The 24736-nt window shown below is 40.7% G+C and overlaps 1 protein-coding gene across 1 annotated transcript in view; it reads right to left on the bottom strand.

Annotated features, from left to right (window-relative positions):
• BRINP1 (BMP/retinoic acid inducible neural specific 1) overlaps window positions 1-24736 on the bottom strand; it is a 200838-nt gene that overhangs the window by 72944 nt on the left and 103158 nt on the right. The window contains 1 exon segment of the mRNA XM_033237641.1: window positions 3547-3737. Coding sequence (XP_033093532.1) covers window positions 3547-3737 — 191 coding nt within the window.

Genomic DNA, 24736 nt, shown 5'->3' with positions numbered 1-24736 from the left:
GAAATAATGAACACACAAATAAACAAAAATGATGAGCCCTTATGTATAAAAACACATTCATGCAATACACACACTCATATGCATGTGCATGCTCACATACACACACACACATATTGCACACATGTTGCAACCATATATATGTGAGTGATGTGTACACATGTGTGCAATATGCATGAATACATGCTCATGTATAAATTAACTCATATCTAAGCAGGAATAGGCTTTGTGAACATCTGTCTATACAGGTAGGCATTTGTGCACATCTGTTTACACAGATGTACTTCCATGCATGCATAGTCATGCATGCAAGCTTAATCACACATGTCACACAGGCACCCAGTCTCCAAGGTGATTCCTTCAGCCCCAAGATATGGTCATCAGGGGGACTAAGGAAAATTTCTACTCCCGTTTTCTTGTGTGACCTTCCAGATGCACAGTTTTTCCCTTCACCACCCTTCAGAAGAGTATTCACATGATGTATTTTATTAGTTTAATAGATTTCACCAACAATCTGGAGATCCCATGGAAATCTCTTATTTGTTGGCCCTCCCATCACCTCTGCTTCTCCATTCCCATAGTCTTCCCTTCCTCTTTCCTCTTCCTAAAGAGCCAAACAAACACATTTATTTGTCTCATAGGTGACAGGTTAAGAAGTATCTTTCAGTATTTGATTATCCCCTTGTGAGCTTACCTGACACATCAGAGAGTTTATGAAAGCATTTCTTCTCAATGAACACAGTGGTCTTAGAAAAAAATTATAGTGAATAAAATTCTTTGCACCTCCTTGTTTATAGATAAAGAAATTTATATTCAGACAGAAAAGCGAATTTCTCAGTGTCTCCCACTCATCTAGTGAGTAGCAGAATTGGGTCTTAATCTGGATTCCCAAGTTTCTTAGCCCCATTAATTAATAACAATAATAGTAAGAACAAGAATAGTGACATAGCAACAATTTGTTAAGTGTCAGACAGTGTGCTAAGCACTTTCAATAGATGATTTTATTTAATTTTTGTAATATGCATGAAGGACTATTATTGTGACTATTTACAAAAGAGGAAACTGAGGCTTAGAGGATTGAGTTATTAGCCAAGGTGACTGTGATGGTTAATACTGAGTGTCAACTTCATTGGATTGAAGGATGCAAAGTATTGTTCCTGGGTGTGTCTGTGAGGGTGTTGCCAAAGGAGATTAACATTTGAGTCTGTGGACTGGGAAAGGCACACCCACCCATAATCTGTGTGGGCACAATCTAATCAGCTGCCACCATAGCTAGAATGAAAGCAGGCAGAATGTGAAAAGACTAGACTAGCTTAGCCTCCCAGCCTACATCTTTTTCCCATGCTAGACGTCTCCTCTTCCTGAACATCGGACTCCAAGTTCTTCAGCTTTGGGACTCAGACTTGCTTCCTTGCTCCTCAGCTTGCAGACGACCTATTGTGGGACCTTGTCATCATGTAAATCAATATTCCCGAATAAAATCCCATTTATATATACATCTATCCTATTAGTTCTGTCCCTCTAGAGAACCCTGACTAATACAGTGACACTAAGCTAGTGAACAGCAGGAGGCAGGACTAGAAGCCAGGTGATCAAACTTTAGAGCCTGCTCTTTCATTCCCTACAACTTCCCACCTCCACTTCCCTTCTCTCATAGTGCAGAGGAGGCTCCTAAAAAACATGTTTTCCGTAAGTGAATGGATGAAGTGATGATGTAAGAAAAGCTTCGCATCATTTCTGGCACATACTGTTCAATCAACAGTAAATATCTTTGCCTTCCCTCTCTCTACTCCTCCACACTGAGGGCTGAGGGAACATTTAGGGCCTGCTGTCCAACACCAGATCTCAATCCAAAGCTTTGCATATTTTAAAATGTTGTGTTGTAAAAATAGGAGAGGAACAAGGCTCTGTGAATAATTCACCACCTTGCCTTAGAGAAATTAAAAATATATTTCATTGAGGAAGAAAGGTCTTGGTTACTCGGGTTTCCAGGAACTCAGACAAGGGCATAGCTTTTAATGGAAGAGTTGAATTGGTCTCAACGCCTTTTTCTCCCCCAAGTGAAATGGAGGCAGGGGAAGTCCGAGCTCAGGTTAATGCTACACTTAATGTAGAAATGAATTCATTTTCACTTTACAACAGAATAGAATTTACACTAATGATTTCATATCCAAAGTCCTACTTAATATCTAACTGGCAACAGACAACTAACACATGTTTGTTGGTTGGTTGTTGGAGTGGGTATTGGGTTGGTGGGGAAGTGAGTTGGTTAGAGATGACTGACATTGGATCAAAAACAGGATGCACACTTTGTGAATGGAAAACACTCAGTTAAAGACGTAGCTTTATCACTTACTAGCTGTACTTCTTCTGGGTCTCAGTTTCCTTATTTATAAAATGGAGGTAATATGACATCATGTGCAGTTTTGAGGGCTAAAGACAATGTACAATGTCTGTTATATGGCAAGTAACTATTAAGTAGTGGATAATATTATTGTAGGGATGAATAAATGTGCCTAACCAATCTCTCCACCACATTCCCCACATTATGAATCGGGTCTTCCTACATTGTATGCTGAGTCTAGAAAGCTCTGCCACCTCCCTTTACTTAACCAGCTCCTGGTGACCAAAACTGTCACTTCCTCCAGGATGTCTGTACTGACCACTCCAGTTGGTAGTACTCAACATGTCTCGGAAGGAGAAGATCCTCTGTTATAATTATACCTCAGTCCACCCTGCCTGTATCAATATGCCAGTCTCTCCTAGTGGGCATGGGACATACCTAAATGCAGTTGGTGGCTTTGTGAGTCTGTGGCACAGTGCTCTATCCCTAAAGGGGCTTCCTCAAAGTTCAGTGAACCTAGTCACTGTGGCAAAACTGGTGCCTAAAGGATTGTTCATAATATTAAATGATGCATTCAGGCAAGATTCACAAGCATCTAAAGGCACTAGTCTGTACTATTTTCCATTCATTGTCTTTGCATTTATTTCCTGTCCTTTATCCAGCCCTCCTACCCTTGATCATTCAAAAACTGACTGGCCCTGATGGGGAGGGATGGGTAAGGCTGAGCAGGGTGGAAAAATTAATCTGCTTTCCCATTAACCTACTCGAAGCCCACAGGAGATACAAATGATAGCCTGTTGGTTAAATGATAACCTCAAGTTATCAGTCTCTAAAGTAGACTTAAATAAACAAAGCATATTCCCTAAACAATATCTGAAATTTAATTATTTTCCCAGATTAGACCAAAAGAACTGAGAAAATGATCAGATTAGGCATTTTTCACAAATGGAGCCAATTCCAAGGTTAAGCAATATTTTCAGAAAATTTAGTAAACTCTCAAATTAGACTGTCCCATAGAACCGAATCATCTCCTCGGATATGATCACAACAGCCAAGACAACTTGGCTTACTTGGCTATAAATGCTTTTGTGTGATGCAGAATGGCAGAGAGGCTAAGAAGACTTTGCTGTTAAGACATCCCATTCTCCCTTCCATCCCAGACCCAAAGTCATGAGAAGACTCTGGCCCATTGGCTGCTGACCTACCTCCCAATGTGGCTGAGATGAGCAGGTGGGTGCCGTACTTTTTGATGATGGTATCGATGAACTGCTGAGTGGTGGGTCTCCTGCCGAGCAGGCGGATGCTCCTTTGAAACTCCGGCATGAGGGGCACTGGATGGCGGACCAGATCTCTCCTCTCGATGGCTGTGTTCCTCACCTTCCAACGGGCAAACTCCCTGGGCAGGAGAAATGAACAACACTCCTCAACTTACCACCACTGCCCTCAAGCCAAAGTCCACCCAACTATCCATCCAGGCATCTGGATGGGAAAGTGCCTATAATTTTAATATGTGTCAAGTGATGCTTTGATCGGCAGCTTCCAATCATCTCCAACTAACAAATATTTATTGAGTACTATTCTCGTAACAGGAATATTGAACTAGATAGACAACATCCTTGCCCTCAAGCTGTTTACAGAGCACCAGGGAGACAAATATCAGGAGTTACTTTTATTAGGGGATGGGTAGAGAGACTGAGGAAAAAGAAAGAGTAATAAAAATAATAATCTGATGATAATACGGATGGTAACGTACCGATGAAAATTTTCATGGCATTTTATAGTCCCCAAGAATATCATGTCTAAGTTCTTATATAGTGATCACACTAGCACTGTGCCAGGGGATTATTATCCATTTCCGATACCTCTCACAGGATCGAGTCCTCCATCATCTTCTAGTTGTTTTTCCATCTTTCTCGCTAGACCGTAAATGACACCACAAGAATAGAATCTTCTTAGGCACTCCCTAACACAGCCCTGTATATAGCTCAGTGCCTGTTACATGGCAGGATTCATGATAATGCCGGATGGAGAAAAAAATAAACAAATGGAAAGAGGGAAGGAAGGCGGAAAGGAAGGAAGGAAGGAAGGAAGGGAGGGAGGGAGGGAGGAGGGAGGGAGGAAGAAAGAAAGAAAGAAAGAAAGAAAGAAAGAAAGAAAGAAAGAAGGAGGAAGGAAGGAAGGAAGGAAGGATAGAAAGAAAGAGAGAGAAAAAGAAAAGAAAGAAAAGGGAGGGAAGGAAGAAGGGAAGAAGGAAGGAAAGAAGGAAGGAAGGAAAGAAAGAAAGAAAGAAAGAAAGAAAGAAAGAAAGAAAGAGAAAAGAAAGAAAGAAGGGAGGCAAAGAGGGAGAGAGGGAGGGAAGAAGGAAGGAAAGAAGGAAGGAAGGAGAAAGAAAGAAAGATAGAAAGAAAGAGAAAAAGAAAAGAAAGAAGGGAGGGAAGGAAGGGGGAAGGAGGGAAGAAGGAAGGAAAGAAGGAAGGAAGGATAGAAGAAAGAGAAAGAAAGAAAGAGAAAAAGAAAAGAAAGAAAGAAGGGAGGCAAGGAGGGAGGGAGGGAAGAAGGAAGGAAAGAAGGAAGGAAGGAAAGAAGGAAGGAAGGAAGGAAGCAGGGAGGGAGGGAAGAAGGGAGGGAGGGAGGGAGAGAAGGAGGGTATATGAGAGTATATAGGACCTAAGGCACAAAGCAACCTGAGGCCTGTTCTAGGATAATCCAGAAATCAAATATTGAGCCCAGAGCTCACTTTAATCCAAAATGTTAACATGTATTCATCGAGCACCTAGTGTTTTAAAGCAATTAAGCTATGTTCCAAAGACCATGTGGGAGAATTTCCATGTTTGCCTTCACTAATAACAGAGGATCTCAAGATCAAACAACACCAAATTTGGAAGTCCAAGTCTCGCTCTGCCTCTTGCAAATTATGTGTTGTGATCTTGTCCCCTCTCTAGACATATATTACTTCATCTATAAAATTCAATTAATATTATCTATTTGCTACTGTTGATGCAGTAATTACATGAAACATAGAGTGCAAAATACCTTTGGAAACTGCAAGGTGCTAATTTAAAGTGAAATATTGTTTTATAACTTTATTTTCTCACAAGTTCCCAGACATGTACATGTAAATCATTAAAAGTTCACATACAGTGAACTCGGAGCATACAAACCGAGTACAAGTGAAAACTTAGAGGGACTAAGCGAAGGTTGCTTTCGCTCAGTAATGATCACAGTTCCTACCAAAGATGCAGCTCCCCCAGAATGACCAGCTCTCCGACCTGCCTGAGTTACATGCTCTCGGTCCCTTGAGGAAAACAGACTAGACAAGAGGGCTGTAAGGTCAGCTGAGATAAATGATGGGAACCAGAGTTTAATGAAAAGGTCTCTCTCTCCTGCCACAGGATGGGAGAGATGAATGAGGAAAGGGACGCAGAGCAAAGAAGAAGCAGAACAGTGGGGGTATCTGGCCAGAATGTGCCCTGGTAATTTAGCGGTGGTGTCTGACCCCTGATTCACAGAAAACTGAGTCCAAAAAAAGCTTTCACATTAGAATATGTTCCCAAGACTCAGAGCTCATGGTCTGTGTCTGCATAAGAAATCTCTGTCCATAATTCAAGAGATAGTTTAAATTTGAAGTCCACTGAGTACCTTGCATGTTGTTGCAGGTACTTAAGTCAATCAACTGCACTCAGTGAACGCTTCAAGATACCTACTAAGAGCAACATATGATGTCCACAGAAGGGGAACACACATGTCACAGTCCCTGTCCTTAAGAAGCTCACAGTAGGCCAGGCGCAGTGGCTCACACCTGTAACCCCAGCATTTTGGGAGGCCGAGGCGGGCGGATCACGAGGTCAGGAGATCGAGAACATCCTGGCTAACATGGTGAAACCCCGTCTCTACTAAAAACACAAAAAAATTAGCCAGGCGTTGTGGCGGGCGCCCCCTGTCCCAGCTAGTTGGTAGGCTGAGGCAGGAGAAAGGCGTGAAACCGGGAGGCGGAGTTTGCAGTGAGCCCAGTGCAATCAACTGCACTCCGAAAATAAAAAAGCTCACAGTCTGGAAGTGTTTTCAGTTTATTATAAATCAAGGACTATAGGACACAGGAGGAGGAACCTGAAGTTTTCAGGCCTGGGCCTCTAGGGAAAGCTTCAGAGAGGAGGTCATGTTTGAACTACAGTTTTTAAGTTTGCATGGAATTTAGATCAATGAAGTGTGGTTAAAAACAAAAACAGCCAGAATGGTGGTGTATGCCTGTAGTCCCAGCCACTCAGGTGGCCAAGGCAGAAGGATCACTTGAACACAGGAGTTTGAAACCAGCCTGGGCAACATAGCGAGGCCTTGTCTCTAAATGTAAAAGAGAAATAAATAAATATAAAAACAACAACAACAAAAAACTAACCATGGGAAGGAAAAGTCAGGAATGGTGAACAAGGATATAGAAAACATTATGAGAAGGGCAGAATAAAATAGGGGGAGCATGAAAAAGAGGGTGTGGGAGGTAACAAGATGGAACAAGTAGTTGACAGATGTGGGGTGGCGGAAAGACCTTGACAGCCAGCTGACACAAATGATACAGGTGTGACAGGCAGCTTGCAGCTTGAGTCCTAATGACCTCGGGCCTAGGGACTTGTTTCTAATTAACAGAATATGAAAGTGATGGAGTGTCACTTTCATGATTCAGTTACAAAATTCTTCGATGTCTATTTTGTGTGTGTTCTCTCTCTGTGTGTCTCTGGTTCTCTAAGTCCCTCCATGTCTTTCTCTGTCTCTGTCTCTTTTTCTGCCTCACCCCCTGGCTCTCTGTTCCCTGTCTCTTTCTTGCATTGGCTCTCCTGCTCTCTCCATCTCTGTATCCATCTTTTTTCCTCCCTCGCTCTCACTCGCTGCCATGCTGTGAGATGCTCTATGGAGACATCTACATAGCAAGGAGCCGAGGGAATCCCTCGGCCAACAGCTTCCGAGGAAATGAGGCCTCGCAAGGAACTGAATCCTGGCAGTAACCATGGGCTTAAGCTAGGAAACAGACCCTTCCCAAGCTAGCCTTCAGATGACTGCTGCATGGTAACAAACCCAGAGACAGGGCGTCCAGATTTCCGATTCACAGAAACTGTGAGATGATATTGTTTTAAGACACTGAATTGTGACGTAATTTGCTAACCAGCAATTGATCAACACACAGCAATGAGAAATGCCAAATATCTCTGAGGAAAAGAGTATTTTCTTATCAGCTAATCCAAGAAATTTATAAAATTATATACACCTATAATTGTGAGGTTATGTATATATCTGCATATAAACATACTCATATATCAGTATATAGAAAAATATATGTAGTTATACATATATGTGTGTGCATATATCACTTTTATTCATAATTTACTGTCTTGGGTTCCTGTTTTCATATGAACATACCTGTATTCCTTAAAATTAATATTTATTTACACACAGAGAGGTTAAGTAACTGTTAAAGGTAATGTAGCTAATAAGTGGTAGAACTGAGTGTAGAAAACTGGCATCCTGACTCTTAAATCACTCTTTTAATGTAAATATTGAGAGATAGACTATAAAAGCATAGTAGAACCAGTATCAATACAGAAGAATGATGCCACCCCCATGACCAAATTACAAGGCATGACTCAATTCCTTTTTTTGAAACAGCCATCACAGTCTGTGACGTTCACCAGTGATAGACCAGGGACTGCCATCTGTGTTGCATCCTTGAAAAGAAACTCAGAAAGATGCCTATGCCAGGTACCCAGTTTATCCCTCACAAGCTGGATGTAAGGCCTAAGTGAGGAAATGTATGTGACCTGCTAAGCACAGAGTCAGGCACTTGGGGAGCACTCAGTAACTGGGGATGTTACCCTAAAGCACTAACCACCTGCTCAGCACCACAGACAGTTTCTCATCCCGAGGAGTTGGTCCACTGCTGGAAGGAGGACAAATGGTTATTCAGGGAAGGTATTAAACTATAATGTACAATATGGAGGTTCCTCAGAAAACTAAAAATAGGACTACCATATGATTCAGCAATTCCACTACTAGGCATATACCTAAAAGAATGGAAATATGTATTAAAGAGATATCTGCATGCCCATGTTTTATCACAGCACTATTTACAATAGGCAAAATGTGGAATCAAACTAAGTGCCCATCAATGGATGAATGGATAAAGAAAATGTGGTATACATATTCAATGGAATATTATTCAGCCATAAAAGGGAATGAAATCCTGTCGTTTGCAGCAGCATGGACGGAATTGGAGGCCATTATGTTAAGTGAAATAGTCCAAGCACAGAAAGACAAATATCACATATCCCACTCATTTGTGGGAGATGAAAAATGGACCTCATGAAGATAGAGAGTGAAACGATGGTTACCAGAGGCTGGGAAGGATAGTTGGGGAAGAACAAAGGGAAAAACAAAACAATATAAAAAGATTTATTACCATGGAACTGAACACTTAAAAATGGTAAAGAAAAAAAGAACTATGAGCTCCATGTGCAAAAATGGAGGTGAATGAGAGGGGACAGGACAGTTAGAAAGAAAGGGATGTGTGTGTCTATGTGTATGTGTAATATATAAATGATAAGAGCTAAAGCCAGAGAGGTTGTCAGGGACCACAGGATGAATGACTATGTGTCAAACTATGTTAGTAGATTTCAGTCTATAAACTCTGTTCTCATTGGCCAAGAACCCAGGCTAAAAGCATTTTGAGGATGGGTTTACATGGCTCTGTAACCGTTACAGGGATGTTGGTGCAAAGACTGTAATAATCACAGGATTCTGTGATTTTTATACTCTTTTCCAAAATACACTTAAGTAGAAGGGCTCAATAGCACCCAGATCTATTCAGAGCTAGATTTAAACAACATTAGAGATGAAAAGGTTGATTACATATTTGAAATTTGAGCACCTATTTTTCCAGCTCTAAAGATACCACAGTAAACAAAATTTATGAAAGTCTTGCTCTCAAGGGGCATACATGCTGGTGACAGTGGACAGATAACGAAGAAACAAATTTGTAATGTGTCAGGGGAGATACGTGTTATAAAAACAAATAAATCAGGGGGAGGAGGCTGGGATGTCCAGAAGGGGGTGAGGCTGTCATTTCATATAGGTCACCAGAAAAGGCCTTCATGATTTCATGACATTTGAGGCGACATCTGAAGGAAATGAGGGAGGAACTATAGGGCCACCTGGTGAAATAATGTTCCAGGAAAAAAATAACAGCAAATGCAAAGGTCCTGGGGTGGAAATGTGTTTGGGGAAACACATTTGGGGAACATCAAAGGGCAGCAGCCTAAATGAGTATAGGGGTGATATGAGAAGAAAAATAATACCAAAAGATGAAGAAGAGGAACACAGACCTCAAAAAGCTTTGTCAGTCTTAGTAAAAATTTTTAAAAATTCTAAGTAACATGAAAAGTTAAAAGACGGTTTTGAGTCTACATAATCTGATTTATGTTCTCAAGGAAGGGTAGACAAACATTTTCTATAAAGGTCCAGGTAGTAAATATTTTAGATTTTTCAGCCACAAGGTATCTGCTACAACCACTCAACTGTATCCTTGTAGAGTGAAACAGTCATAGACAATACAACTAAGTGTCGATGTGCTCCAATAAAACTGTATTTACAAAAGCAAGTGCTCGGATATATTTGGCCCATGGGTAATATGTCCTAAAAGCTTCACTCTTACTCCATTTATAGAAGTCATCAAATCCAACTAATACCATCCACTGATGGGAAAATTGAATGTCAAAAAGATTAAGTTATTTGATCAAGATCACACAGCAAATGACTGGGAAGGATTAAATCAGAGCCCAAGGCTCATAACTTCAAGTGCAATACCCTTTCCATTGCAACATGCCATCTTAAAAAAAATGAGGTAAAAGAAAATACATAAAAGAAAGCAAGCCTTGCTTGCCATGTTGTCTGACTGCTCTTCTGGCCCAGGAACAATTTCATGTCAGTTCTCAGGGAACTGAGAACAGCATAAAATATATCTTTCCTTCTGAGTGCACAGAACAAGCAAATTACCCTTGGAGGAGAAGGCAGAACTCACAATGGCATAGGATCTGTGGAACATGCTTATGCCCAATTAAGCATCCCAGCAGGGTGGGCAAACCAATTAGACTGAGATTAAAAAAAGATCCTGGATGGAAGTCATGGGGTGTCTGCAGCAAGGCCCATCCCACTGGGGGAGCCAGAGGTGGGAAGGCAGATGGTGACAGGGCCTGGGGATGGATGAAGACTGCAGCCAGGGGTGCTGGATTTAAGATGAGGCTGGAGAGAAAACTGTAAGTCTAAATCTTTCTTTTTAGAGTAAAGCATTGCCTGTATAGGAATCCTCCTTCATCCTCTTTATTAGTCCTCTACTTTCCTACATACACGCAAAAAAAAAAAAAAAAAAAAAAAAAAAGTATGTACACTCAATGACACATTGCACAGAAGGAGACATGATTATGAGACAGAAAGGAGAGGCCAGCTGCAGTGGCTCATGCTTGTAATCCCAGCACTTTGGGAGGTCAAGGCGGGCAGATCGCCTGAGCTCAGGAGTTCAAGATCAGCCTGGGAAACACGGTGAAACCCCGTCTCTACTACACATACAAAAAATTAGCCGGGCGTGGCAGCATGCGCCTGTATTCCCAGCTACTCGGGAGGCTGAGGCAGGAGAATCACTTGACCCTGGAAGGCGGAGGCTGCAGTGAGCCAGGATCGAGCCACTGCATTCCAGCCTGGGCGACAGAGTGAGACTCCAGCTCAAAAACAAAACAAAACAAAACAAGACAGGAAGGAGAACTGGCTCTGCGCTCTTGAGACGGTGTATTCATTCCTGGATATCCGTGTCTCCACCTGTGAAATAAACTGATTGAATTGGATCATCTTTAAACCTGTATCCTCCAACCTAGGCTCTAGGGGTAAAAACATGAGTTATGATTCTACCATCTATTGGTTTATACTTTGTAAAATGTAAATGGTAGCTACCTTACAAGGATAGGCTTAGGATTATATTAAACCATGAAAACATCAATAAGATATTAAAGTTATTATCGATATCATTGTTGTTCTGATTACACGGGCAGCTACATTGGAAAGTTGGGTGATAGTGGATAGATGGTGGGGTGAGAAGGGAGGGGACACAATCACATTCTTTTAAAATTACCAGTAGATAAAACTTTAGGGAAAGGTGGGATCTGATTCTTATGAAGTAAACTGAAAGCAGCAAGGCTAAATTTAGGAAATAAAGCAATAGTTTATAAGCTCCATCCAAGTCTATTTTTTCATATATGTGATAAAGACTAAAAGCATGCATCTCCTTAAATTGTGCTGGGAGAGTTAATGAAATAATAGACGACTTCTTTATACATTGCAACAGGGTATGAACAATTGTTAGCTGCTGTTGGTATTAGCATTTTTTTTTTTTTTACAATTATTTGTATAGGACACACGATGTTTCTATTGCTTAAAAGGTTCTATTTTAGTTTCCTCATCTGTAAAATGGGGTGGAGGAGTGACAATTTCTGCATCTTAGAGTTGTAAAGGGAATGCCTCCAGCAGTTTTGGGTCTATAGGGAGCACGGGATCAATGTGTTTCCTCCATTGTTTTTAGATAATCGAGCTCCTAATGACCTATGAATAAGTGAAGGGTTCTTTTACTCTTCTCATACATGTTTTATGACTTGTTCATTTACATGAATCTGATCTCAGATGTAGTTGGAGGTTACATTCAAAAACATACACATCTTATAGGCTTTAAAATATACATACAATAGGAAAAATAAAAGGGAAAATAGAAAATTAAGTTTGGGTTAAAACAGAAAATGAAGTTTGGAAAGTTAATTCTGTAAAGTCCTGAACACTTGATTCAAGTGTACTGCAAGTGTCTGAGCTTCCTTGCAACTGGAGGAAAAAGGGGAATTATAGCCAAAAGCCATGCAGTCGGAAAGACAGCAGAGTAGTTGTTCAAAGTTATTTGAGAAGTAGATTTCCTGGATGCTACAATAAGACACAAACATTTCCCATGGTTTCTCATAAAGAGATCAATATAGTTGATGCTGGTGGGAGATATTCTCAACAATATTCCCGTGAGTTTGATGGGCTCAAGGTAGCCTAATACATATAATAAAGCACTATTCATACACTATTCATACAATAAAGCAACAATAAAGCAACTCCACGAGGGGTAAACATAGTCTAAATATATAGCTTTCTGGTGGTCTGGCTTAATCCAAAAATACATTTTTGGAATACTGTAATGACATTGTACCCCAAATAAATGTTTATTGAAAGCATGATTGATTACAGTGATGGGATGTTTGCAATTGTTTATTCCTGGGTGGCTTATCCCATTGGTCGCATTAACTAATCATTTGGAAATGGATAAAAAGGAGCTTCTGAGTATCGGGGTGATAGAGGAGAACCCTGGGACAGCTTCTGTTATTGTTAGCAGCAAATTATCCCCAGAGATGAACAAGGGGAATCACAGAGGAGAAGAGTGAGATGAAATCATTGAGCTGAAAGAGGAAAGAGGGCATTTCTCTTGCCTGCTGTTCCCACTCACTCCCCATACGATCCTCAGCCAGCTCAGAGAAAGGTGAAACCAAGGGCATATGTGAAGCAGAAATGATGCATCTTAACGAGAGGGTGTCAGCTCCAAATCCTCTGTCTGCCTTCATGTCCCAGAACACAACTGGGAAGGCAGTCGAGAAACAGCCACATCCAGGCAGATCTCTCAGAGTGTTTTGGCCCCAGAGGGGTGAAGTGAGGAAAGGCAGAAAAGAAGAAGAAGAGAAAAGAACTATCTCTGAAAATGTAATTATGAGTAGTATTATTTTAATTACAAGTAAAGATATCAACTTAACTTTAGAGAATAAAGTAACCCTTGCTTATAATGCTATTTTCCAAAGGTGTTAAGTAATGACAGTGTTACTCATGCCAGCCTCATAGCAGTTCTGAAGGCTCTTATGGGGCTGAATTCAGAGCAATGGGGGTAAATAATCTAAGGGGAGCACACTGGAAGGGGACTACGTATTTCTCATTGCACAGAAACTTGAGAGGGAAAAATAGAAACACAACAGGCACACTTGGAATGGCCCAACTTTTGTATAAATGGGCCATTTCCAGAAAAGCAAGTGGGATTCTTCCTGAAGCACCGTTATTGAGGGCAGGGGGCCACAATGGTGGTTATGAGAGTTAATCGTGGGAAAGGAAGCTTAGAATGCACTTGTTTTATTTTACTCCAAAGGGCCCAGTGTTTTCCGAGACATACTCCATGCACCGGAACTGCTCGCTGCCTTGCCATACAGAATCCAAAACATCAGGATACAGGGCCTTTAGGCACTCACTGCCATCACTGTCATTTTGCAGACGACAAACTGAGGCCCATAGAGAGCAAGGGACTTGCTAAGGCCACAGCACCGTCCGTGGCAAGAGGGACTAGGAAATAAGTTCCTCATCTTAGATTCCGTGTTCTCCACTCGGATCCACTGTCTTACTCCATTTTCTTTACTTTGTGGGGTCTGTAGTGCACTTAGTCCTTTACAAATCTCTGTCATCCCATACATTATTCTCTCAGCAACCTGGAAGATAGGGAGCATGACCATCCCCATCACAAGTGGAGGAAACCGAGGCCCAGAGCAGTGAAGGCCGCTTGGAAAATCTGCACCAGAGCTGGGACAGAAATTCACATTCTGTGATTCTCAGACTGGGCTCTTCCTTGTTTCTTCCTGTTCTCTACTCCTCTGCCCATTCTGGTGTCCCCATGTGAATGGGGGAGTCATTGACTCTCGCAACCCACCTTACCAGGAGTCCCTACGATGCTCTACAGAAAAACAAAATAGAGGATATCAAGGAAAGCAAATGCTCATTCCATTGAGCACCTGGAAAGAGGATGCAAAACAGGTCCTTTCGCAAAGACATTCTGGTACTTTAGGATGAGCACAGACTATTGTCGGACTGGTCTGGCTCTGAATCCTACAATAAAGCCACTCATTAGCCAAGTGAGCATTTGCAAATCCCTCAGCATCTCTGAGCTTCTTTATCAGTGCAATAGGAATATTAGTATTTACCTTGCAGCACTGCTGGAAGGATTAAACATAATGAATGCAATTAATCTGGCAGTAGTAGCTACTCAATAAATGTTAGCTACGTATCCTTCGGCAAGGCGTTCTAAAAGGAGAGTTTGTTGTATAACACATAACTTTTAATGGATATTTTAAATGATCTTAATATGCCTATGGGTTCCAGGGATTACACAAACTGCATATAAATAAAATATTTAAAATTCTGTTGACTCAATTTGTCTCTTTGCTTATTTCCAAAGCATCTATTGTGAAAGCGTGACTCTAAATATAGATTAATAAAAGTTTGGAATGGCAATTATTTTCCAATTATCATAAATCCTATTAAACATTGCAATTACATGAAATTTTTCTTTCAGATCACAAAATTTGAAAACTCCAAGGGACCACAAAGAGTGTCTTTGTCACTGCGTTAAATTTTAGATGGAAACACAGGGACTCTGAGAGAGGAGACAATGCTCTCAAAGACACACAGCTGTCAGTACAAGGGATGGTTTTAAAATCCAGGTCTCGCACACCAGGTCTCTGCTTAATTCCCTCTGCCACAGTGCTTTGTTTAAGAAGAAAAATGAACAACTTTTTTTCCCGGAAAGTAATACTGCATTTAATTGCCAATTTCTTTCTTGTTAAATTTTAGGATTAGTGAGCATGCTGCCATCTCAGAGCCTCCCCCAAATCCACATTCTCAGCTAGACCCTTTGTCATTTTCCTATAAAGAAATATTCCCTGTCCCTCTTTTAAACTAGTTAAGAAATATCTTTTTCTTCTACTAATTCATTCAGTTATATTTACTATATCAAGAACCAGGGATCTAAAACTATGCTTTACTTAACCAAAATGCACTAAAATCTTTAGATTAACTCACAAGGCACCAAACTATGGGCCAAAGACCAAATGTGCCCTACTGTCCATTTTGCAAATAAATTTGTATTGGAAAACTATCACAATCATCTATTTATGTGCTGTATATTCTGTGGGTGCTGTTGCACTACAGTGGCAGAGTTGAGCAGCTGCAACAGAGACCAGAAGGCCCACAAAGTCTAAAATATTTACTGTCTGAACCTTTACAGACAGTTTGCTAATCCTGTTTTATCTAATTGACCTGGACATCAAATAATATATTTTAAGGAAATAATTAAGGACGATCAGAGAGTGCTATATTGTACTACCACTGACAGAGATAGATCAGTGATTTGTTCGTTTGTTTTGTTTTGACAAAAGTATTCTCTTGCTCCCGAAATGTTTGAAAATGACTGGGCCGAAGCAAATTAGAAAACAGGGATGTTTTCTCACATAGCCTTCTTGGAGAACTTTTAAACCTGAATAACACACTCATTATTTAAATACACATCGGAAGAAACTGATAAAAACCGCCCAGATCACATCTGAGTTAAGAAGATAAATGTTTTAAGTGGAATTTATGATTTGATGATGAAACAAGGAAATTGATTTAGTATACTCGATGATAATAGAAAAACGATGGGACGGGGGACGTCTAAAGTATTCTTAGAGATATTTGATTTGATTACCAAAGCACCATAAGAAGAAGGAAGGCGTCATCAATTTTCATAGTTGGTAGGATCTGATGAGTTGTAAATGTCATGAAAACATGGCTCTGAGGGTTAAAACTGGAATGACTAGGAATAATTGACAGCAATTATTAAATAATAATTTAATTTAAAATGTTCTCAATACTCTCAAAATTACACTCAATAAAGCAAGTCCTTGCTGACTGTCAGAACCAATCAGAATAGAATAAGCTGTTCTGGGAAGTAGAGAGGTCCCTGTTTTTGAAGATACTGAAGCAGAGTTTGCATAACTGATTGTCAGAGATGCTTATAGGAGGGATTCAGAATCCAACAGGTGGTTAGAAAGTGTTATTGTTGTCCGTACTCACTAGGAAATGCTATGAGTTTCAGAAAAGTAAAAATGTTTATGGAACATTAGGAACTGTCTTCTGGATACCCAGGTGAATTGAACATCTTTCAATCAAAAATTAGTCATCGCTGTGGCCACAGACACATGCTAGTCTCACATAGGCACCAAGATGATGGATAAGTTATGGTAGGGATTGCCTATTTAGGTTTTTTTCAGCTCTGAGTTCATTGGACAGTAATCCAAAACACACTGAGAAATGCCAGTTTCCTGTTTTATCCCAGAGTTACCCCCAAAGTCTGAATTTTAATCCTGTTCTTTCTTCTAAAGCATATAAAAATGGTTTATCTCCACCAAATTGTCCTTAGTTCCTCTTTCTTCATGTCTCCACACATGACTACCATTCTTCTTGAGCATAAAGGTATTTATGGCAATATCCTACAAAAGCCACTGCCAACAACCAACACGGTATTTCTGCAAGCTCACATGATATTTTCCAGAAGGAAGAATAATACTCTTTTCTACTTTCTTTACTTTCTTTCTTTTCTTTTTCTTCTTTTTCTTTTTCTCTCTTTCTTTCTTTCTTTCTCTTTTTCTTTCTTTTTCTCTTTCTTTCTTTCTCTTTTTCTCTTCCTTCCTTCCTCCCTTCCTTTCATCCTTCGTTTATTCTTTCTTCTTTCTTTCTCCTCTCCTCTTTTCCTCTCCTCTTTTTCCCTCCTCCTTCTTCTCTTCCTCTGTTTCTCTCTCTCTCTCTCTCTCTCTCCTCTCTCTCTCTCTCCTCTCTCTCTCTCTCTCTCTTTCCTGCATGTATTTACTGCCTAAATGCCTAGCAGATGCAGAGATAAATACTATCTCTTTTCAAATATTGGACATGTTTGACTTTCCAGGTCCATATGCTTAAGCATAAATATATGTCGGTCACCTATATATGGGCCAGGCATTTTGCATGAATACTCATAAGCACCCTGGGAGCTGGTTGTGATTATTTTCATTTTACAGATGAAGAAACTTAAGCTCAAAGATTTGGGTTTAACTATCTCCATGGCACCATGGCCACGCCACGTGTGGTTTAGGATTGCTTTCAACACAAAATTCTCTCTAGCAAGCTAATTGCCCATTATGAGGCCCAAGTCTATGAATTTATATAAATTGTTCTTAAACTGCATTATATTTCTTACTTGCTTCCTGTATTTTAAGCAAGATTCTGTCAATATTTTGTCCTCCTTAAAAGGTGAGTCTGGGCTCAGTGGTGCACGCCTGTAATGCCAGCACTTTGGGAGGTCGAGGTGGGTGGATCATGAGGTCAGGAGTTAGAGTCCAGCCTGGCCAGTATGGTGAAGCCCTGTCTCTACTAAAAATACAAAAAAAAAAAAAAAAAAAAAAAAAAAAAAATTCCAGGTATGGTGGTGGATGCCTGTAATCCCAGCTACTCGGGAGGCTAAGGCAGAAGAATTGCTTGAACCTGGGAGCAGAGGTTGCAAAGAGCCGAGATCATGCCATTGCACTCCAGTTTGGGCAACAGAGTGAGACTCCAATGCCAAAAAAAAAAAAAGCTGAAATTGGACTTGGAGGAACCAAAACTGAACTGTGGGCACAGGCATATGACAGCCCTCTATTCTAACATAATAACCTGGACAACCTTAGACAAACAATGATTCCTCTCTGAGTTTCACTTTACTCATCTGTAAAATAAACAGCTGGAGTGGATTAGTGGTCTTCATGCTTTTACTTAGACTTGAAACATTTGATTTATTAATATATTCTTTCAAATAATTTTGGGGGGAAGATTTTGTCTCTATGTTAGGTGCTAGGACTACAGGAGTAAACACTATAGCCAAAGAATGTACATTTTGCTGGAGGAAGTACAAATAATAACATTCCAATAAATATTTTGCAAAATAAGTAAACGACATATAAGTAGAACTTCTCAGGGGATAGCGATGAATGCAGACCCCTACCTCTCCCCTTACCATCCTGCCCTTCAGGTCAGGGGCACAATTTGAAAACTATTACACACAGATGTCATCTGTGTTATTTTGACGTGAGATCAGCCACCCGCAGCAGAATTTGGTGAGAATCCATGTTAAAATACAGAAACGAGAGCTTAGTCAAAACTTAGCAGGCCAGAGTCTTTGCCTTTGCCTTTTTAACAAGCTCCCAAGTGACTCTTCTACAGAGTGAAACCAAGAACTTCAGGACTGAAGTGCCTCTGATGTCTCTTCTGCTTTGGACAATCTTTTCCCCCATTCTCACCTGACAAATTCCTTCTCAAAGTACTGGGCCTGGGCTTGGAGGTCACTTCTACAGGGTCTGTTAGTTGACTCTCCCAACTAGTTCAGCCTCAGGCTCCCCAGGATCAGCTGGCAATGATTTTATTGTCCTCACTCTCCACTAGACAGTTATCTCCATTGGACAGGGACTGTATCTACTTTTCTCATCTCTCAGTACATTGCCTAGAACTTATAAAATACCCAGTAAACCATTCTTAAATAAATGAAGGCAATACAAATCGGCTTATGAATGGATCTTCTCTCCTTTCCAGCACTAAGAAACTCATGTTCTTAGGCACTTCCCGCAATCAGATTGTTTCACTGCCAATACGGAGCCCCCGGAATCTGGCAAGTTACCTTAGGACTCTGTTTCCAAATTGCCTAAGTCTTCAGTGACTTCCTGTTTCTATTTATTACTTCACCCTGTTTCACACGTAAGCAGAGGTGGCAATTAAATCCTCAGAAGTGAGGAATTTTGGAATTAATCCTTAACACCTTAGTGCGTTCATTTTTTCCCCTTTCCAATCAGTAGCATGTCGGGTAAGACCAGAGATCTGCAGGAAAGAAGTCTTAATGGGATTAAATAAAACAAGGTTCTTTGCCAAGACACACAGAAGTACAAATGCCACCCACCTGGTCCCCCTGCTTCTACCTTGACAACCTTTCAATTCTTCTTAAATATGACAGCCAGAATTATCTTCTCAAAGTCTGAGTTGGCTCATGCTACCTCCTCCACCTTTTTGGGAAGCAGTCAATGAACCCCACTGTCTGTGAGACAAATAGGAAACACTCGATTTATATTCAAGATGCCTTATGTTCAAATTCCCAGCTCCTTCCTCATTGCCCTGTCCTCATCCCAGTCACTTTATATTGCTGTATGAAATTATTCATAATTAGCATCACCCACATTCACCTTTTTCTTACATTTACATGAACTTTCAGAAACTAGCCACTATCGAAAATGAGCCCTGAATTTTTCTCACTGCAACCTCTGCCTCCTGGGTTCAAGCAATTCTCTGCCTCAGCCTCCCGAGTAGATGGAATTACAGGCACCTGCCACCATGCCAGGCTAATTTTTTTGTATTTTTAGTAGAGACGGGGTTTCATCATCTTGGCCAGGCTAGTCTTGAACTCCTGACCTTGTGATCTGCCCGCCTCAGCCTCCCAAAGTGCTGGGATTACAGGCTTGAGCCACCACCCCCGGCCAGCCCTGACATCTTAAAACTGAATAGGAAGCTGTCTTGTCTCCTTTTTCTGCTTTGTTTTTATGCTCCATCCAAATGTACACATTCTAACTTCCAAGTTGTCTTACCCACATGTAGTTTCCTCTACTGGAAAAACTCACTCCCTACTCTCTCAGGTTCATGATTACTCACCAATATCACCTTGCACTTCCTCAAAGTATGTATCACCCTGAACTAAAATTGCCCATTTACTTCTCTGTCACTGCTACAGGATGTGTCCTACATGAGAATGGAAAAGTGGTAGCCTGTTTGGGATATTCTTAACACCTAGCTCAGGGTTTGCATATAATCAGCCCTCAAGGTCAGGTATGGTGGCTCATACATGTAATCCTAGCACTTTGGGAAGCCAAGGCTGGGGAATCACTTGAGGTCTAGGAGTTTGAGACCAGCCTGGTCAACATGGCAAAACCCTGTCTCTATTAAAAATACGAAAAAGAAAAGAAAAGAAAAGAAAAGTAGCTGGGTGTCATGGCAGGCACCTGTAATCCTAGCTCCTTAGGAGGCTGAGGTGGGAGAATCGCTTGAACCCAGGAGGCAGAGGTTGTAGTGAGCCAAGATCACACCATTACACTACAGCCTGGGTGACAGGGCAAGACTCCTTCTACAAAAAAAAAAAAAATCAGTCCTCAAATCATCGAGGAAAGAATAATCATGTCTCTTCAAACTCAGTTGACCCCATGACTTCCTGACTTCCTGACTTCCTATTCATTCTTTCAATCAGTACCTTTTTTTTTAACTTTTATTTTAGGTTCAAGTGTACATGTGCAGGTTTGTTTATATGGGCAAATTGTGTGTCATGAGGGTTTGCTGTACAGATTACTTTGCCACCCAGGTAGTAAGTATAGTACCCCATAGGTAGTTTTTCAATCCTACCCCTCCTCCTTCCCTCCCTCCTCCTTCAAGTACATCCCAGTGTCTGTTGTTCCCTTCTTTTCAACCAGGATTTTTTAAGCTGTGTTTACGGTACTCTTCTAAATGCAGGTGATAAGACAGTGAATAGGGCAGGCAAATTGTTGTTCTTTTTGAATTTACCTTCTAGTGAGAGAACCAGATGATAAACATGCCAATGCACATATAATGATATGCCAGACCTGGTAAGTCTCATGGAAAAAATAGAGCAAATTCCGGGGACAGACAGTGACAAGGCAGGGAGATCCCATGTTCCTCAAGGAGGAGAAATACAACCAGAGGGAGACTTAGAGGCAGCAACCTGTTCCAAGCAAAGGGAGGAGCAATTGTAAAATGTTCCATGCTGTAAGTGAACATAGAATGTTTGAAAATGATAGGAAGGCCAGTTTGGAGAGGTAGAGAGAGGGAGCAGAGGCCACATGAAGGATGTCTTGGCAGGCCATGATGGAGACTTTATTGTTATCATTATATATTGACAATTACAGGGTATAAATTGTAGGACAGAAAGTGATGTTACGATTATTTAATACAATGTGGAATGCTCAAATCAAGCTAATGAGCATACCCAAACCCTCGAATATTTAACATTTTTTTGTGATGAGGACATTTTTAATTTACTCCCTTAGCAGTATTAAAATGTACAGCACTCAATCACTAATTATATTCATCACACTGTGAAACAGATCTCAAAATTTAAGTCTCAGATCTAACTGAAGCTTTGCATCCTTTGACCATCATCTCATTTCTCCTACCCTCAGCCTCTGGTAGCTACCATTCTACTCTCTGCTTCTATGAATTCAATTGTTCTAGCTTCCACATATAAGTGAAAATATGCAACATTTGTCTTTCTGTGCCTGGTTTATTTCACTTAGCATAATATTCTCCAGTTCCATCCACGTTGTTGCAAATGAAATGATTTCTTTCTTTTTCAAGGCCGAATAGGAGGACTTTAGATTTTGTATTAAGTGAGATAAAAAGCCACTATAAAGGTTTGAGACAAGTGCCAGAATCTGAGTTGGGTTTCAGAAAGATCAATCCAGCTGCTGTGTAGAGGAGACCTGAAGGCAGGGAGGACAAAATCAGAAGCAGGGATGCCTCTAGGCGGTCACTGCAGTGATCCACATAAAAGCAGGGAGTGGCCTGGATGAGGGCAGTAAGCAGATACAGCAGGAATGCATTTTCTTTTCTTTTGATTTTAATTGACACATAATACTTGTACATATTTATTGCATACAGTATAATGTTTCTAAGGAGAGCTTATAGGATTTGCTGATATGGAATACGAAAGAAAAAGAAGAATCATGGATACTTAGTTGCTTGGGGTTCAAATATCTGGATCACCAGTGATGCCATTCAATGAAAACGGAGGTAGAGCAGCACATTTGAAAAAGCAACCCAGAATCCAGACTTTGACATGATACATTTAAGAAGGCTATTAAAGGCCAAGTGCGGTGGCTCACGTCTGAAATCCCAGCACTTTGTGAGGCCAAGATTGGCGGATCACCTGAGGTCAGGAGTTCAAGACCAGCCTGGCCAACATGGCAAAACCGCATCTCTACTGAAAATACAAAAATTAGCTGTGCGTGGTGGCGGGTGCCTGTAATCCCAGCTACTTGGAAGACTGAGGCAGGAGAATCGCTTGAACCCGGGAGGTGGAGGTTGCAGTGAACCAAGACTACAACATTGCACTCTACCCTGGGCAACAAGAGTGAAACTCCATCTTAAATAAATAAATAAATAAATAAAAAGCTATTAAATAGCTGGGGATATAGGTCTGGAGTTTAGAGGATTTGTGTAGATTGACAACATAAATGTGAATTGTCAGGTAAATTCTATAACACCAGTAGAACAGATGCCAGCATGAAACCATAGGCATAGATAAAGAAGAGGCCCAAGGACTGAGACTCTGGGTACACCAATATCTAGAGACTGAAAAGAGACGAATGCAGTAATGACACCCAGAAGGCTATCCTAGTGAACAAAGATGAATGAGAGAGAAGCTGAGCAAAGAAAGTGTTTCAGTTAGGTCAGGTGCAGTGGCTCATACCTGTAATCCCAGCACTTCGGGAGGCCGAGGCAGGTGATCACCTGAGGTCAGGAGTTCGAGACCAGCCTGGCCAACATGGCGAAATCCAGTCTCTACTAAAAATACAAAAATTAACTGGGCATGAGGACGCATGCCTGTAATCCCAGCTACTCAGGAGACTGAGGCCGGAGAATCACTTGTACCCAGGAGTTAGAGGTTGCAGTGAGCCAAGATCTGCACTCCAGCCTGGGTAACAGAGTGAGACTCTGTCTCAAAAATAGATAGATAGATAGATAGATAGATAGATAAAACTTTTTTAGCATAAAATCAAAACTCTCTACCATAGCTGATATGGACTGGCCTCTGTTTATTTCTCCAACTTCATCCTCTACCATCCTCCATTAATAGATCTCTACCCAGAGTGGTCTTTTTTGGTCCTCAAAGAGGCAGGGATGGGCTGACTCTCATACCTTGGTAGTTTGCGGGGAACACACAGCGCTAAGATCTCTATCATGCTGCCTTGCACCATGAAAGCTCAAGGCAACCAGCTTAGAGAAGCAGTCTTTGGCCACCGAAGCTAAAGTAGACATCATCCTATTACCTGATTTTTATTTATCTGTGGCAATTGTGTCACTGCCCAGAATTATCTTATTCATTTGTTTACACTTTATGTCTTTTCTCCACCTATTCTCCAGTCTTCAGCCCTTTATTCCACTACAATACAAACTCCAGTAGGACAAGGATGTTGTCTTATTTATTGCACGGCTCATCACAAAAACTTATTAACTATGTCCAGCACTTAATAGGTGCTCAATAAATATTTGTTGAACACATAAAAAAAGAAATCACCTGTCCAACTCCCATCCAACAAGACCAAAATGCTTTGTGTATGGAAACTTCCCTAAGACTTCCATCTCAACACAAAACATGAAAGGCACTAAAATGTAGCTGAAAAAGGATACACTTGGAAATCAAGTCAGAATAAGGCTCAAGTCCTAAATCTGCTTCTCACAGCTGTGTGACTTTGCAATGGTCACATAAATTCTCTGAGTTTGTTTCCTACACAGTGTGGGCTCTAAAGATTCTTCCTCCTCAGGCTTCCTATTAGAGATAATGTGTAAAGTGCTAGCCATATAGAGGTGCTCATAAATGGTGAGTACTACCTTATAATCATTATTCCTCCCTCCTTGGCACTCCCAAAGCAGACATCTGAACATCTTGTGACCCTAAATTACTATTATTTTTACACATGGGCTTTGTCCTTTTCAAACACTGTGAAATTATCAATACCAGTTCAACTCCCTTTGAGTGCAGGAACTTGCAATTTCTAGATTCCTTGTAAATGCTCGTGGAATGATTCACCCTCCCCTTCCTCAGGGACATGAAGCGTTTTAGCCTGAATTTCTTCCACTTCATTTTTACTAGTGTCTTATCCCCTCCAGTGCTTGCACTGGGATTGTGAGAGTTTGCCCATATAATCCCCCGCTGGTCACTCTTACTCCATGGTTTCTTTTCTTTTTGTCTTCCTACCCCCACCCCTGTTTAAAACTAACATTTATTCAGTGCCTTCTAGTTTACAAAGCACATGTCAAATATCCCAGTTCAATCCTCAAGGCTGCCTTATGTGGTAGAGATTTTTATTTATCCGTTTTTAAAACGTAGAAACTAAAGTTCCGCAGGTGACATGACTTGAACAAGGCCACAGAGTCAAAAAGCAGCGGAGCCAGGAGGTTTATATAAATTTTGAACTTGCTTTCACATGATTCATTCATTCATTCATTCATTCAGGCACATATTCTTCAGCAAATATTTATTAAGAACTAGACACTATTCTAAACCCTTGAGATACATTAATAAAACAAATTCACAGATCCTTCTTTATGAGACTTCTTTCCTAGCAGAAAGAGATAAACAATAAATATTTTAAACAAGTAAATTAGAAAGTGTTACGTATTATGGGAAAAAAAAGAAAAGGTAGAACAGAGAAGGGGAGA

Source organism: Trachypithecus francoisi, unplaced genomic scaffold (genome assembly GCF_009764315.1).
Source record: "Trachypithecus francoisi isolate TF-2019V2 unplaced genomic scaffold, Tfra_2.0 Lachesis_group16, whole genome shotgun sequence".
NCBI lineage: Eukaryota > Metazoa > Chordata > Mammalia > Primates > Cercopithecidae > Trachypithecus > Trachypithecus francoisi.
This window is presented reverse-complemented; position numbering and strand designations above follow the sequence as displayed.